This window comes from Trichoderma gamsii, assembly GCF_001481775.2.
Source record: "Trichoderma gamsii strain T6085 chromosome Unknown Scaffold_12.2, whole genome shotgun sequence".
NCBI lineage: Eukaryota > Fungi > Ascomycota > Sordariomycetes > Hypocreales > Hypocreaceae > Trichoderma > Trichoderma gamsii.
In genome coordinates this window covers 279,488-294,113 of record NW_020171349.1, presented here as the reverse complement: position 1 = coordinate 294,113, position 14,626 = coordinate 279,488, and the positions used below count along the sequence as shown (strand labels likewise).

General features: G+C 45.7%; 5 protein-coding genes across 5 annotated transcripts; 3 read left to right on the top strand and 2 right to left on the bottom strand.

Moving 5' to 3' along the window:
* Nucleotides 1-83: 83 nt before the first annotated feature.
* On the bottom strand, nt 84-1,222 carry TGAM01_v204276 (hypothetical protein; the record flags this gene model as incomplete). Its single annotated transcript, XM_018808568.1, has 2 exons — nt 84-198; nt 261-1,222. 2 exons carry the CDS (start codon nt 1,220-1,222, stop codon nt 84-86), a joined length of 1,077 nt encoding a protein of 358 aa, XP_018658224.1.
* Nucleotides 1,223-1,859: 637 nt separating this feature from the next.
* On the top strand, nt 1,860-3,289 carry TGAM01_v204275 (hypothetical protein; the record flags this gene model as incomplete). Its single annotated transcript, XM_024549385.1, has 3 exons — nt 1,860-2,079; nt 2,133-2,550; nt 2,611-3,289. Coding segments are annotated over 3 exons (1,317 nt in total), but the record flags the coding sequence as incomplete, so codon positions are not given.
* A 321-nt stretch (nt 3,290-3,610) lies between these two features.
* Nucleotides 3,611-4,015, bottom strand: TGAM01_v204274 (hypothetical protein; the record flags this gene model as incomplete). The annotated part of the gene is made up of 1 exon (XM_018808567.1): nt 3,611-4,015. One exon carries the CDS (start codon nt 4,013-4,015, stop codon nt 3,611-3,613), a length of 405 nt encoding a protein of 134 aa, XP_018658223.1.
* A 1,121-nt stretch (nt 4,016-5,136) lies between these two features.
* Nucleotides 5,137-6,037, top strand: TGAM01_v204273 (hypothetical protein; the record flags this gene model as incomplete). Its single annotated transcript, XM_018808566.1, has 5 exons — nt 5,137-5,353; nt 5,420-5,453; nt 5,609-5,663; nt 5,710-5,877; nt 5,996-6,037. The coding sequence occupies 5 exons, from the start codon at nt 5,137-5,139 to the stop codon at nt 6,035-6,037; spliced, it is 516 nt and encodes a 171-aa protein (XP_018658222.1).
* A 2,608-nt stretch (nt 6,038-8,645) lies between these two features.
* TGAM01_v204272 (hypothetical protein) lies at nt 8,646-10,445 on the top strand (the record flags this gene model as incomplete). Its single annotated transcript, XM_018808565.1, has 1 exon — nt 8,646-10,445. The coding sequence occupies one exon, from the start codon at nt 8,646-8,648 to the stop codon at nt 10,443-10,445; it is 1,800 nt and encodes a 599-aa protein (XP_018658221.1).
* Nucleotides 10,446-14,626: the final 4,181 nt, after the last annotated feature.

Below are 14,626 nucleotides of genomic sequence, written 5' to 3'. Positions count from 1 at the left end.
TGATCCATTCAACCAACCCCGGACGGAATCTTCAGCCTTCGTCTCTCAAATTGTAATACCCAAGGCAATTAAAGTATCAAGATTCATTGCATGGACTTGATTATCTCTTCCACGTTGGTAAACTTGAACTCTTGGAGAGTCTCATTCCATACCAGATCCGTCAGTTGAGTTCCATCCGTGTAGAACCAACAGGCAAGGCTAAAAGTTGAGTGTTAGATATCTAACTGCAAGTTCCATCGGTAACAGGGAAGAAAACTTACGGCGCATTCTTGCAGTTCATGAGAAAACTTCCATGGGAATCTTTTCCATGGCCCAGAACAGCATCCACATATGTAGCGCTGCCCCTCTCGGTTGGTCTTCCTGCAACGCCCAAGAAGCCCTTCAATGCGAAACTCAGCGGTCCTTTGACATCTCTGCCAAGGCCCGTGCCTTTTGTAAGCCCTGGATCGACCATATTGATGATAACATTATCAGGGTTTACCAGATCTGCCAATTTGACAAGGAACAATTGATTTATCAGTTTAGACACACCGTACCTCTCTTGTGGATCAAAGGGAGTAATTTTTGTATCATCAAATGAAGCCAGGAGAGGGCGCTCGTTTCTGTTGGGAAATTTGCACAAGTGCGCCGTAACTGAGTTGACAATTGTGAGGCAGGGTAAATCTGTACCTCCGGCTTTATCTTTTAGGCAAGGGAGTAAGAGTACTGCTAATAAAGCTGTGCCAAAGTGATTGACTTGCATAGTCTTCTCATGGCCAGTTGAGCAAGCGCTAAATGACAGCGGACTTAGTCCTGCATTCAAGATGGCAATATCAAGACGGTCAAGTTCTTTTTGGCACCTGTCGGCAAATGCTTGTATGGAGTCGTATGATTCCATGTCCAGCTTCCAAACATCAATTTTCGCCGCTGGATTCGCATCACGGAGCACTTTAGCCGCCTCGTTTCCCTTTTCTAAAGATCGTACCGCCATAATGAGACGTGGAAGACCAAGAGCGAGGAGCTGCCTTGCTGATTCAAACCCCAATCCAGTATTTGAGCCCGTGATAATTGCGCATTTGCCTTGTGCGTTTGGGTATCGTTCTTTGGTCGGCAGCTCAATTTTCGTCCGGAACTGGTTTTGAATAAAAATGGGAAGAAATTTCTCTGGAAAAGGGTCCATGTTCTTTGAGAGAACAGCGGGAGAGTCCGCATTCTCAGTGCTGGCGTTTTTTTTGTGTCCCATGGTGAAGAGGTATCGGTATATTGGTATGACAGAACTTGCTGTGCTCTTAATCGTATAGCTAATGATTGAGATGATGAAAGTATTAGACTTGCAGCACGGCATGTATTTATATGCCATCAGTTACGATATTTAGGATTCCCTAACTCCTATTTAGCTGGTATTGGCTCTCGTTCAATAGAAAGACGAAACCCTGGCCGTATTAGGAAATCGAAAAAGCTTGGCCATCCTTAAGCTGATCTCCACCAGCGGCGCTATGTTCCTGGCCAAGACGAAAAGGGTAATCCAAAAAGTCTTGGCATGTCCTTCGTGACGAATCTACGGAATCCGGCTTTTCTGGGCCCATGTGCATGCCGCTGTTAATGCTCCGCTAATTCCGAGGGCTGGTCAGACCGTTCGTTACAGGGGGTTCCCAATTTCAACATCTCTGAGATCTTGGCAATTCTTTGCTTTTCTGGTTGGACTTTCGTGGAAAGGACTCTGGACATTTATCCATTCGATTCTTCGTAATAATGGCGCAGCATCAATCAGGAAACGTAAGCACTACTGCTGTGGTGGATGCGGAGTTCAATTTTCATACCTAACCGGCTTCTAGTATCAATTTATCGAATTTGTAGTAGCAACATCTGCTTCATCACCTAGCAGAAAAGAGCAACGGATTATCCGAAGTCATGCTTCTCGAGGGAGAGCTAAACGGCGCCAGCGTCCACAGCTCAAGTCTTGGATTCTACAACGGGATGGCAGCCCATCATTAGTGGACGACCAATATACTTCAATACCTCCGCGGGTCGGTTGGGATCTTTCCTTTTTCGACTTTCCTATAGAAATCCAGCCTTATATGCAAGGCGAACTGTCATTAGGTAATTGTCAGTTCTTCTTTTATCCGATGGCATGGATTAACACACCATACTAGCTTTATCTCCGCTGAGAGAAGCTTTATATCCTCCGGAAATTTGCCTACAAGTGGATCCTGCGTCCAGTTCTTGGACCACGGCGCTCCTTACTGATTCAGTATACTTACACTGCACACTCTTTTCTGTTGAGGCGTATCTTGAAATATGCCTTAGAAAATCCCATGGCCCACTTACGCACTTCTATTTCCAAAAGACACTCCGGCTTCTGCAAGATAGGTTGGACACACCCGGCGATCCGCTTTCAATTTCGGATCCTACTATCATGGTAGTGTCTGTCTTAGGCCTGACAGCTGAGGTGACTGGAGATTCAGTGGCTGCACAAAAGCACATGAAAGGGCTACGAAAAATGGTGGATTTGCGAGGAGGGCTTGAAATGCTGCGATTCGACAATTCTCGACTACCTGCCAAGGTCTGCCGGTTAGTGCCATTCCCAACTGACCAATTCTCTCCATTAGTCGATTCTCTGACATGATGAAGCATTGATCTCGTACTGGCTCTTCGATTTGGAATCGAGCCTGTTTTCTTCAATAGCGCAATACCGTGGCGTTCGTTCGTTGGCCATGGACTAATAAGAAAAAGCAAAGGAGCTCCAGCAGACAACGGAGATCTTTCAGAAGTTCTCAATACGCTTGATAAGAGGCTGACAAACGTTTGGAATGACTTGAAAGAGTTTTCTCAGATATGCAATCTTGCATCCCAAACACCTCATAAGCTCTCGCCAAACATTTTCAGCGAAATCATGATATCAATTTATTATCGACTGTTAAGTCTCAAATTTGAGGATGACCCTGTTGCAGAAGCCATTCGCGTCGCGATGATGGCCTTTGGATCGGGTATATTTTTCCAATGGCGGGGCATCAAACAGCGGCTGGAATTTCTCGATCATCTTTCGCAAACCTCCCTGTTAAACTTGCGAAAATCGCAAATCCGACTGCCTCAGCTATTGATTTTATGGCTTTTAGTGGTCCAGATTTCTGCATTTTCACAATTGCCGCCCGAGAATGACTTGAGGCTATGGGTTAATGATATTGTTTCACAGCTGCCCATTTCTGATTGGAAACAAGGCCGCCAAATGTTGAAATCAGTTGTGTGGATTGACTATTGTCATGACAAGTTACTTGACCAAGTGTGGCCAGAAACAACCAAGAGTCCCTGAATAATAAGATGATACAATTAATATGTACTGAAACAAGAGTCATTGTAATGAGACGTGCCCATTTGAAAATAATGCTAGTAATGTACCTGGTGTTGGGTAAATGGTCCTCACTAACCCCGCGACACTCTTAGTAAGCCCTCCCGCACGCCAGTATGTGGCAAGGGCAGAACTATGTAATTTAACAAGCAAGCTCATCGGGCATTAAAATTATAAACACAGTGAAGAAGAGCTGATTTATTCATCTATAGGAGCGTGAAAGGACTAGCTCAAAGGAATTGGTCAAATAAGTCACCGAATAAAATGGCAGGAAAGTGACCCCATCTAGTTAATATATGCGGCATAATTACTGTCCTCGGATAGGACAACGTAGCCAGATGCGTCGCCTCCACTCTGCTCCGAGCATTGGGCATTAATAGCGTTCCAGTAATTGATCAAGTTTGGGACGCCAATGTCCAGACTCTCACCGGTACCAGCCTGAGTGACGCCCACGCCAATTGTTGCGCCCTCTACGGTGAGCCGGTAACCTGAAGGATTGATCTGGAATGTCTGCTGGCCTTGCCCCCAAGTTGTACCGAAGAATGCTTCGATAGCAATGGTAGCTTGAGTATTGGACGTTTCGCCGGCGGCGGTAGTGCAGATAATTGGGTATTGACGAGCGACGAGAGGTGCAGCAGAGCTTGAAGCAGAGAGGCCAAAGACAGCGGCGAGAACATGTAAGGAATACATGGTTCTGATATTAGATGAATATCGAACAGCTGAGAATTATCAGTTATTGCACCTTATATGGATACACCCCAGACGAGCTCTCTTGTATACCTTATTAAAGGATGGTCTTCGGGAGTAAGAGGTAAGAAGTCGCAGTTGAAGGTATGAGAAGTATGATTTAGTAATATAGTGCTAGAGTAAATGGATGTTTGTCCTTGTGGTTTGTTACCTTTCCCTAATCAAGGACTTGCTTCTTATATAGATAATTGCTTTCTATGGGTATAATCAACATTTACTATTTTTAGGGATTGGTCTACTTAACGGCAGTCGGCAAGTCTAGACTATCGTAGGATGCGCTACTATTGCTATTCTAAACGCAGGATGCACTACTATAGCTACTCTTAACGCAGGATGCGCTACTATTGCTGCTCTAAATGCAGGATGCGCTACAATTGCTACTCTAATGTACATGAGGTAACGTAGTATCTTAATATTCCTAATATAGGTTACTTGACTCAGGTACTTGCTTCTGTTACTGCCTTACACAGTCTTTTAACCGGTAAGCCGAAACTAACACAGGTGTAGCCTTGTCTAATAGATACAAACAGGAATTCCATATTAATTCCTGCTACTGCTTAATAAATAATACGTAAGCTAGTATATACAAAAGCTGTAAAATATTTTTAATAAGTAATTATCTAGACTTTGGGTAGTATCACAGCAGCAGGTAACAATATTAACTTGATCATCTATTAAAAAGAATAACAATCGGTACTAAAGTTCTACAGGTGGGTAACAGCTCAAACATGGGCTTTATAGCAGCCGAGGCATGGAACGTAGGTATCTGTTCTGGTTGATGATTCAATGTTCAAGAGCATGTGGTCGTGGCTCTCCATTAGAATGTCTCTCGGCGAATAAATCATTGATTTGAGGCCTGTGCTTTCTGGCACTGACAACAGCGGTCAACTCTGGTAGAGGGCCTGGCTATACTGTAGCAAACATCATTCACTTACCTACATCGGCTCAATCTAGCTATTCGAGAACTCAGCCATACTCTATTCATTGCCTCGCACATTTTTCAGTAGATCCGGCCTTGGCTAATGCGAAAAGACAGTGGGTTCGCCTTGGTAGGCCTATGCACCATGACAGCCCTTGAGGTTCAGGTTAATCAAATATGGGGCAATGAGGAAGAAACTCAAGTATTTGCTCACGTTCACGATGAGAAAGGGTCTTGTCTTACTTTCCGCATCTCTCAAAACAATGCGCTACCCCTAAGTCGCGAGACCCGAGTCGTGGCGTGCTTTCACGACTTGCCGGTTGCGTCTTTTGACGAAACATTTGAAGAGCGCGCTGCAACGCGTACGGCACTCAAAGATGCGATTCGACAGGCATGGCTAAATTGCGTACTCACTACACGATCACCAGACGCGATTATTGATCTCTATGACGGTGAAGAGGGGTAAGCCGATTGGCATATAGTGTATGAGTCTGCCCTCTATCAGAACTACCTACAGTCCTTATCGCCTGCCGCCGCTGTACTCACGGATGAAATAACACCAGATCGGTACCAATTTGTTAATTACAAAGATCTCACTATTGTTCACCGTCTGCCAGGACGAGGAACATCATCTATCGTACGCCAAACCTCAACGGACCATGCCCAGCCGCTGTACGTCCTGAAAGGCCTTGATTTCAGCGAATTCTTGGCATCTCAGGATCAGTTCATGCATGAACGAGAAGTCTTCTACCGCACTATTAAGACAGTCTATTTGATGCCACCGCATCCTAACATTCAACCTCCTCCGCGCGCTGTTGCCGTTGCGGGACATTGGGAAGACCAAGGCCAGGCCCTCTTGTGTGGGACACTATACCCGAATCCAAAAGTATTATTGTTGGTTGGAATGAGATGCGGTTGATATACCGGATGCTTGGAAAGCTATTGTGATGAGCTGCCTAGAGCCCGATCCCAACGAGAGAATCAGGCTAACTGACCTTGTGAAGTTTTGCGAGTTGCAGCAAATGAATGTCAAGAAGGATTTGTAATGAGATAGCAGATTATTAGCAGCTACATCATCTTTCATAATAGCAACGTTGGAGCATAAACACTACTTGTAGCATCTTAAACAATCTTTTAATGGAGTACAATGATATTAGAACCCAATGAATAAGGAATTACATTATGAGGTCTCCCCGCACACACCGCCCCTATGAATCGCCCTTTGCCAGCATATGAAGTCAAGATATTTGGCTCGGGTCTTAAACGAATGACGGATTCAAGTCTTCCTAACTCATTTCCCAATCTTCATTTTGTATTTTAATGCTGCAATTAATCAAGTCAGGACTTGTAATTTTAGAAGTCTCAATAAAACTGAACTTACCCCACAGTTCTTGCATGTGCAGCTCTGGCCACAGTTACATGAGCTGGGCCCAGTGCAGTTGCAGGTCGATCCACAGTCGCAAGCCATAGTTATATACGAACAGTAATAGCTGGATTTAATCTGTCTCTCAATGTCTTAAGATGAAGAGTTGTAGTTTACATAGAAATACGTGGTGGCGTTCATCTGCTTCTTATAACCATCAAGAGCAGTGACGTAATCATGAGACCTGAGAAGATTGCAGTCTCACCACTCTAGCTTTTCTTGTTAAAAAGTTATGTAAAAATGACAGCATGATATTAGGTTATATGTAGTTCAGCCAAGAAATTAGTGTAGGAGACAGAATACTCAGAAGGGTCCGACTTCCGAAAACAGATTCTTGGGTAAATAGACGTATAGCTTATGAGGAAGTCTGTACTAACAATCCGCCTCCTAAATCTGATTTCAGATGGGTAAACCTTTACAATAGCAAAGGGTCAGGTAAGTTATTGCTAAATCTCTATGGTACAGTTTACTGTGATTCACCATTACTGTTTTCGGCCGCCATTCGCAACGAACCATTGGGTTGACCAAGCGCAGATTTGAACACACCCTGGATTGTATTATTATGGGTATCACGTTCTAGATCTCTCTTCCATCTTCTTTGAGCGCGATATACTTAGCTTTGTGTCTACATTTTGTTGTGATGGGATACTTTGTACTCGCTATCATGGACGTTGTACGTGAGAGGTTGGTCTAAACTCGGCGAATTCGCCTTTGCCCTATAGAAGCCGCAACAAAACCTCATGATCTTATCAACTTTACATGTGTCGGTAGCAAAAGTAGGCGACTGTGGTGTTACGCACGTTGGCGAACTTTTTGGTCAGCCTTCTGGCGTTTGCTGTCGTTGAGTTCTCTGCTTCGTTGCGGTTTTGGTATTTAATTCAGTGAATAGGTGCTGGTTTTGGCGATTTGCTTAGGCAGATTTGGTGAAAATAGTTCACTTTATTCTGGCAATTTCTCACCTGATGATGAGCTTGAAATAATTCCCTTGTGTGTCAATCTAGAATTTTACAAGTCTGCCGCACATTTTAGATTGCCCGGACTCATGATAGAAGGGAAAGGGACAGGGACATGTGTTTCTCCATCATTAGTCGTGGTAACGTGCGGAGGCATATGCTTGAATAGAGTACCACGCCATGTCCACTTTTCAAAAGACCCAAGCCATCAGACCCGCATCAATTGTCCCATCTGGAACAAAATATATCACGGCACGCTATCCATCTATCTATATACGAAAGGAAAAAAAAGCAAAAAGAAAGCGAAGAGTGCAAGAAAAAGAGAAGAACAAAAAAGCGGGGTGGGAGTTCGAACCCCAGACCTCTCACGCTCGACAATGCTAACCATCCCGGAAGACCCCCTCGGGGCAAACGCATCAACGCCGACAGCGGACTTGTTGCCTGACCGTTCGACCACCCCGCAGCTGGCGTCCCACCTATTGACAATGGCAGGGATTATTATCATTAATAAAGGGAAGAGTGCAAATTGGCTGGACCTGAAGAGAAACAAAAAGGATCGGGATTTAACGAGCTGGGAGCGGGCGCTGTCTTTATAGATGTGAGACTTGAAGATGGCGCTAGGCAAGGTAGATCTGGTGCCCACTCAGCATCCACAGTTATTAATTTAGTATCGCAATGCTAGCACCAGATTGGTTTGAAGCTGCTGTTAGCTGGAGGAGTGGATTTGAAATGAATCAATGAGGCAAAGCTGAGAATTGGGATGGGGGCGGGAGCTAGAAGCTTGCCTGCTGCGCGCACTCAAGTTATAGCGGGCAGCTCCCTGTAGAACAGGCGTTGAACTACCGTTAGGACTGCAGTCATTACTCGGGCTGTTTGCATCTGTCGCAGTCTTTTACATCTCAATCTTCACACATTTTCATCCTGTCATTACCTTAGACTTGGAACAAAGCTGCAGACTTCTCTGCCCAACTCAGTGTCGCACTGAATTTGCTTTTTGAAAGACCAAATCGTAGCCGCCTGCTGTCGACCGGCTGAACACGCTTGCAGGGGTTGAAATGCATGTTGGTCGCGATGTGTTACAGCTCCCGGCGCCTCGACCGCCGCTGTCCTATCAAAAACTCGCGATGGAGAGCCTCGGCGCCTCGTGAAGCGGCTATTTCTGGATCAAAATGCCCTCTCTCTCTGAAGCAGGTATAGATATGAGGTTGCATGTCTTGATCAGCTCTTCCCTCCAGACGTTGAGCACGATAACCGCTGAGTCTTATACTCGCCGCCAAAATGACAATCACCAGGCCAGACAACGCGTTTCTCGCCTTCTTTTCCTCCGGACATGCCGACTTTCTGGCTCTTCTCTTGACCACGCCCATTAGCACTTTGCTTCTGTACTGGTCGATTAACGACACCGTCTTCTCGGGCTCTCTCCTCCGCTTCATCGACTCAAATCGCCCAACGGTACAGTTTGCCGTGCAGCTGATAGCCAATCTCCTGTCGCTTTGCCAAATCCTGGTGCTATGCAGGCTCATCAACTATGGGATTCGAAGGCATCTCTCGTCCAACGCGATGAGGCTGGACTCTCTGAGGGCCTGGATTGACGCCATGCAGCCGAGAATGAATCTTGGCCTGCCCATCCGCTTTTTGTTGCCTTTGTCTGCTTTTGTTGCGCTGACAATGATCTTATCGGCGCTCTGGGCCGCTGCGCTGACGCCCGTCCAACTGTGGGAAGACGTCGAGCAAAATATCCTTGTTCCAAACTGGGACGATTCTTCTCTCATAAAAGAGTATCCTTCCGAGGTTGGCAAAGAGGGAGCCACGGTACAGAATCTCAAAGGCCGATTTTCATATTCTGTCGGCAATCAGTTGCTTGGAAGTCTCCTCGCAAGCGCATCCTCTGCGACCACGATCGACGGCTCGCATAGGATCCACGAAAAGCTGGACAAGTCCAAGTTCACATACATCGGTCGCTCTTACGGCATTGGTTCATCGATAGGGCTGATGGATGAGGAAATCTTGGGTAACAATCTGGCGCTCGGATACGCATTTCAAGAGGCAGGATACAAGGCCGATATCAATTGCATCTATAATACTTCAAGCGCGTTTTCTTTATCATCAACGGTCGTTGACTTGGTCTATGCTGCGAGCGGGCCTCTGCCCGACAGCGACAACGGCCCCGAGTATTCGGACTATATTGGTCACAATATGGATCGCATAGTTTCCATCGGCGTCGCACATTTCGCAAACGAATCCGCGACTGTATACCCGCTTCGAAGATATCTGGCATTCGCGACGGGGTCAAACTACGACTTCTTGAACACGGTCCAGTGCGAGATTGACTTTATCCCAACGCTGTTCAACGTCACGGTGGATCTTCAGGGCCAGAACATCACTGTCAACGCTACAAATGACGCCGAAATCCAAGACATCAATCCAAGTAGACGCCTAAAAAGCACAGTCATGCGCCAATTCGAACTCATCGCCAACGACGAGACGAATCTCTACATCTCAACTGTTGGGACTGCGTTCAATGCTTCTATTACCGATTTGCGAACTTATATCCACTCCTCGAGTCATCCTGGCCAATGGTCGGATACAGATATTGTTCTCGCCGCCGTTGAAAACTCCATTACTGCGATGACGGATGATATGTTGGGTGCGTATGGGTCGGCGCAGCTCATGGTCGGCAACCGAACACAAGGTATAAACGCTACTGTGCGAGTAACTGCCATAGCATTTGGAGGGATCAAGTACAACATCGCCGTATTCGCGGCTAATATTACCGTCATCTTGCTGCTTTTAATTGAGGTTATTCGGACCAGAGGATGGAAAGGCCTTCCCGATTTTGATGTCGCAGATGTACGCCAGTTGATTATTGCGGCGTCAGAGGGCGGAAAAGACTTGGGTAATATTGCCTTTGGGCAGAGAAGTGACATTGGAGACGTTTCCATACGGTACGCAAAATTGATAGGCGACCGTTTTGCCATTGTAGCAAGTTCTGAGACTAAAGATGCCATTGTGATGGAGTACGAAGGGCTGGCAATATCAACAAACAGCTCAGTTACAGAACTTGCCAACATAATATAAGTCATGCGAAATCCAGTCATCGAGCACCCCAATTCTGATGTGTTGAGCCATGCCCGTAGATCTATAGGTACTTGTTCACATAAAATCAGTAACTACTTCTAGTCAAAGACTCGACTGACGTATTTGTTTACTGTTCCATCCGCCAGTGCACATACGACGGCCGATCTAATAGCTCTCTAGCTACTTCATCCGACGTGGAACATCGGATTGTCCGCCACCTTTAATCTTACGGTCCCCTTGGCTTCCCTGGCTACTTCATTCGACGTTTAGCATCGGGGTGCCCTACACCTTCTTCCTTGTGGTTTTCTGGCTGCTTCCAACACTTCCATCGCCAAGGGGCTTGCCCCCACCTTCAATCTTACGGTTCCTTGGCTTCCCTGGCTACCTCAACCAGCGTTGAGCATTGGATCCCCCCCTACCTTCAATCTTATGGTTCTTTGGCTGCTCTAGCTACCTTATCCGGCCGTGAGATCGATATATACCTTCCATTGTATGGATTTCAAGTTGATGCGACTTCAATCTCTGAGCACTGAGAGGCTTTCACCACTCTCTGACTGCTTTGGCCATGTCATCCTGTTATACGGATTTTCAGCTACTCCCACCTTCAGTAATATACTATTATGGTTCCTTGGCTGCTTTGATTATATTATCCTATGTCTCCTTTTTTATGAGTTTTCAGCTGTTCAGACTTCTCAGAGATCTAGCTAGCAAGATGGATATCATTCGCCCGCTCTTTGGCTATCTATTGATGATATTACACTTTAGATCTGTTTCGCTTTTCGCTCATTTTCAAGAGTCTCACCTTCTGACTGCCATATATTTGGCAAATTGGCGTCTTATGCCGGCTATGCGGCTTTTTAAAGGAGTCATTTCAGCTATCAAATTCCAAGGCCACCTTTTCTAGTCGAAAGGGAGTTTATTTGTGTATATTTCTGGCTCCCACTGGACCTCTCAACTTTAAGTATGTAGAGAAAGGCAGCTCAAACGTGATGGCACTGGCGGCGGGTTTTGCAGGGTTAATCATGGTGTAACGGAGTGTGTGGGATTGATCAAATTTTTTTGGATCGGGGTTCCGTAGTCAATGAGTGCGTAGTATAATGTTGCTTCAAAAGAGAGTTCAAGTCGGAGCAGTCTCAAGAATGGATAGATGCAGGTATTGGCATACTTGGAAGCGGCAGAATTACCTCTGGGGTCAAATTTGTGGAAGATAGGTGGATTGCAGAGCGTTCAGATTCGTCAATAGCCAATCAATATAGAGAAAAAAAGATCTATCTGTCACAAATTGCTTACCTGTATGGACTTTTTAGGTGTCTGATGCACCATTTTGTCTCCAGAATTCTCTGCCGTCTCTATGCTATTGTATTGATGAATTGAAGTGACCACAAAAATAACCCCCCCGCCCCCAATGAATCATATCCAGCTCGCTTCTGTACTACCCATATACATTATATCGATCTTCATATCGAAGATCAAACACGATTGGATTATCTTTCGGAACTACTCTCACAGTCCGTTCCTTCGCATCATGCAATCCCCACCGTCCAACCTCGAGTTTCGTTATTCCCAAAAACTATCTATCATATCCAGCTACCATAATAGGTAGCCAATGCTCAGCTGAATACTCTTGGCACAATGGGAATAGAGTTTTCTACATAGTTCAAAGCTCAAGATTGTCCATTCTGTGATGAGTGGGCCGATTCACTGCTATTAAAACCAACTCCAGGAGACTAATTGTACACCCCAAAACAGACGTACTCATAAACTAAAGCCAATTTAAAAAGCTTATGGCCACACATTAGGAACACTTAGCGACTCTCGCTATTTCATAGGCTAATAGAGATAAGAGTACACCAGAGGCCAACTTCAACATACATTCGGGGTGCGATAACAATGCCTCTGAAAATGGATATAGATGAAGCTCATACTAACGACATAGAGATGAAAACTATTTTCCCACAGGGCACCAGCAATATTTTCGCTAATGATTCATCCAGCCGCAGCAATATGACCAAAGATAGTACACTCGGTAAATTGCTAGATGATATTGTCATGGAAGTCTGTATACAAGTGAGTTAACGTAACTAATAACGAATCATATGTCTTCAACAGGTCCAGTAAGGCGCTCAAATTCCGAATCTTTTCGGTGGTTGAGGATCAAGAGATGCTGCCTGCCAAAGATAAACAAAATCGTGCATGGCAGCGGGTATCTGGACAGAGCGTTAATACTTGGACCTGTGATGCTGGAGAAGCTTAATATGCCGAAAGCACTTGGAGCAGTAATCCATATCCCAGCAAATCTGGTAAGTACCTCGTATCGTATTTTTGCTGTAAATGTGGTCAATCAACTCGATATTTCTGATACCCGTCACTGGCTCTTGTTAAATTTACACATTCGCAGCTATCGCATCCTTCTGATGGCCACCTTTCGTTTGTCCTAGGAGAGCTGCAAGTTGCTTGACGAGCCGCCTTATTTACTCCTATACCTGCCTCTACATCACATCCATCTGTGACATCCATCTGATGCTGATTATTCAACCGAAAGCATGAGATACTCTGTAGCTTTTACCCAAGAGATATTTTCGCTGCCATGCTAAGCTGCCACGTCTCGTGGCAGCCATCCACGCTTTGTAGACTCAGTGACCCTGGCTCCTTCATTCAAAAGAAGCTATATAGTAAGGGCGCTCAGAGTGTCCATCCTCGGGGGGAGCATACGAACTGCTAGAGCTGCTAGAGCGACCTCTGCTACTGCTGCTACTTCTGCCGCGCCCGCCTTCTTTATTGTTTCCACCTTTTCTACCGCTGCCTCCTCCTCTTCTTGCACCACCACCGCTGCCCTTGCGCTTGAACAGATCGCGCTCCACCATTAGTGCTGGGTATAACAGTAGCTCACAGAGTAGCTAGTAAGAGAGTGAGGTCGAATCTCAAGGTGCAAAGTGATAGCGATGCTGACGAAGATGTGGAACGAAGCCGCCTCCTTAATGAAAATGCCTTACGTAGAAAGCTCGGAGTCCCACTTGCCGCCTCGCCGTTCTGCGTACTGCTGACAATATGAGGAGTTGGCAGGTACTATCGAAAGGTCTGTTCTCAAACAAGGGAGACAATGGCGGGATCTCAAAAGGAAGGGCTAGCCTGTTCTGATTATATTGCCAAGTCGCTCGCTGCTTTGTATTGGATCTGCAGCCACATTTTGGCTTTCGTACCTGTTTCCATAAAGTAGCTGCAATTACCATCTACGGAAACCTTCAAACTCCTGAGCATCCCGCCTCTAGCGACAAAACAACAATCACACTTTGTTATGGAGTGAGTTTCGCATCATATAGTGTAACGTTTGAGTGTCTGTCCACCAGTAGTGACGTGATGAATATCTTACAGGGAAGCGTCGCAGTTACGCATAGATGTTGCCGATTGCTCGCGCCATCCTCGGTTTATTGTTTTGAGAGTTTGTACACGTCAAAGGCCTGATGTTCCTCTCGCCGACATGGCTTCATCCTGTGAAGAATAGTCATCTCGCAGCAAAGTCTGTTTCCGCGGCCGTGCGGCCGATGGTCTTCGTGAAATCGAGTAATGGAGTATCCTAGTCAGTAAGCAAGATGCTAGACTGCAATCCGAATTACGGGAAGGTCGTAATGATGAAGAGTCAACAGATCACGCCTACAGCGATTGCAAAGAAGCTGTCGTGTGCCTGGTAGATGGATGATGGTGGTGATAAAGTGAACTTGATTGCACAGGCTAGAGCTACTCGACTTTCCATCTGGCGATGCGCTATTAATACATGTAGGTAGATACCGGGGCTCCTAGCGCCAAGCTTCACTAGGTTATAGCGCTGGATCCGTCTCTCGGGTGATTCCACCCGCTAAAATAGTGGAGGGAGCACACAAAATCAGACCAAACAAGCTTTCATGTTACGATAGAAGCTCTCTGTAACAATCAAATCCATCTATAAGAAAGAAATAAGGAAAGCAAACTGCGACTATAATAATAAATCAAGAAGTACTAAGAAGAAGAAAAAAGAGAGAAAAAAAGGCGGGGCAGCAACGAGTTCGAACCCCAGCTTTCCGCTGCGGGAATGCTTGAGCCTGCAGGTACTACAAACACTCGGGCGCTGATTCGCATATTGGGATTAACCACTGTACCACCCCGCGATGATATGGAGGAAAGTTTTGATATATAAGGCATAGAGT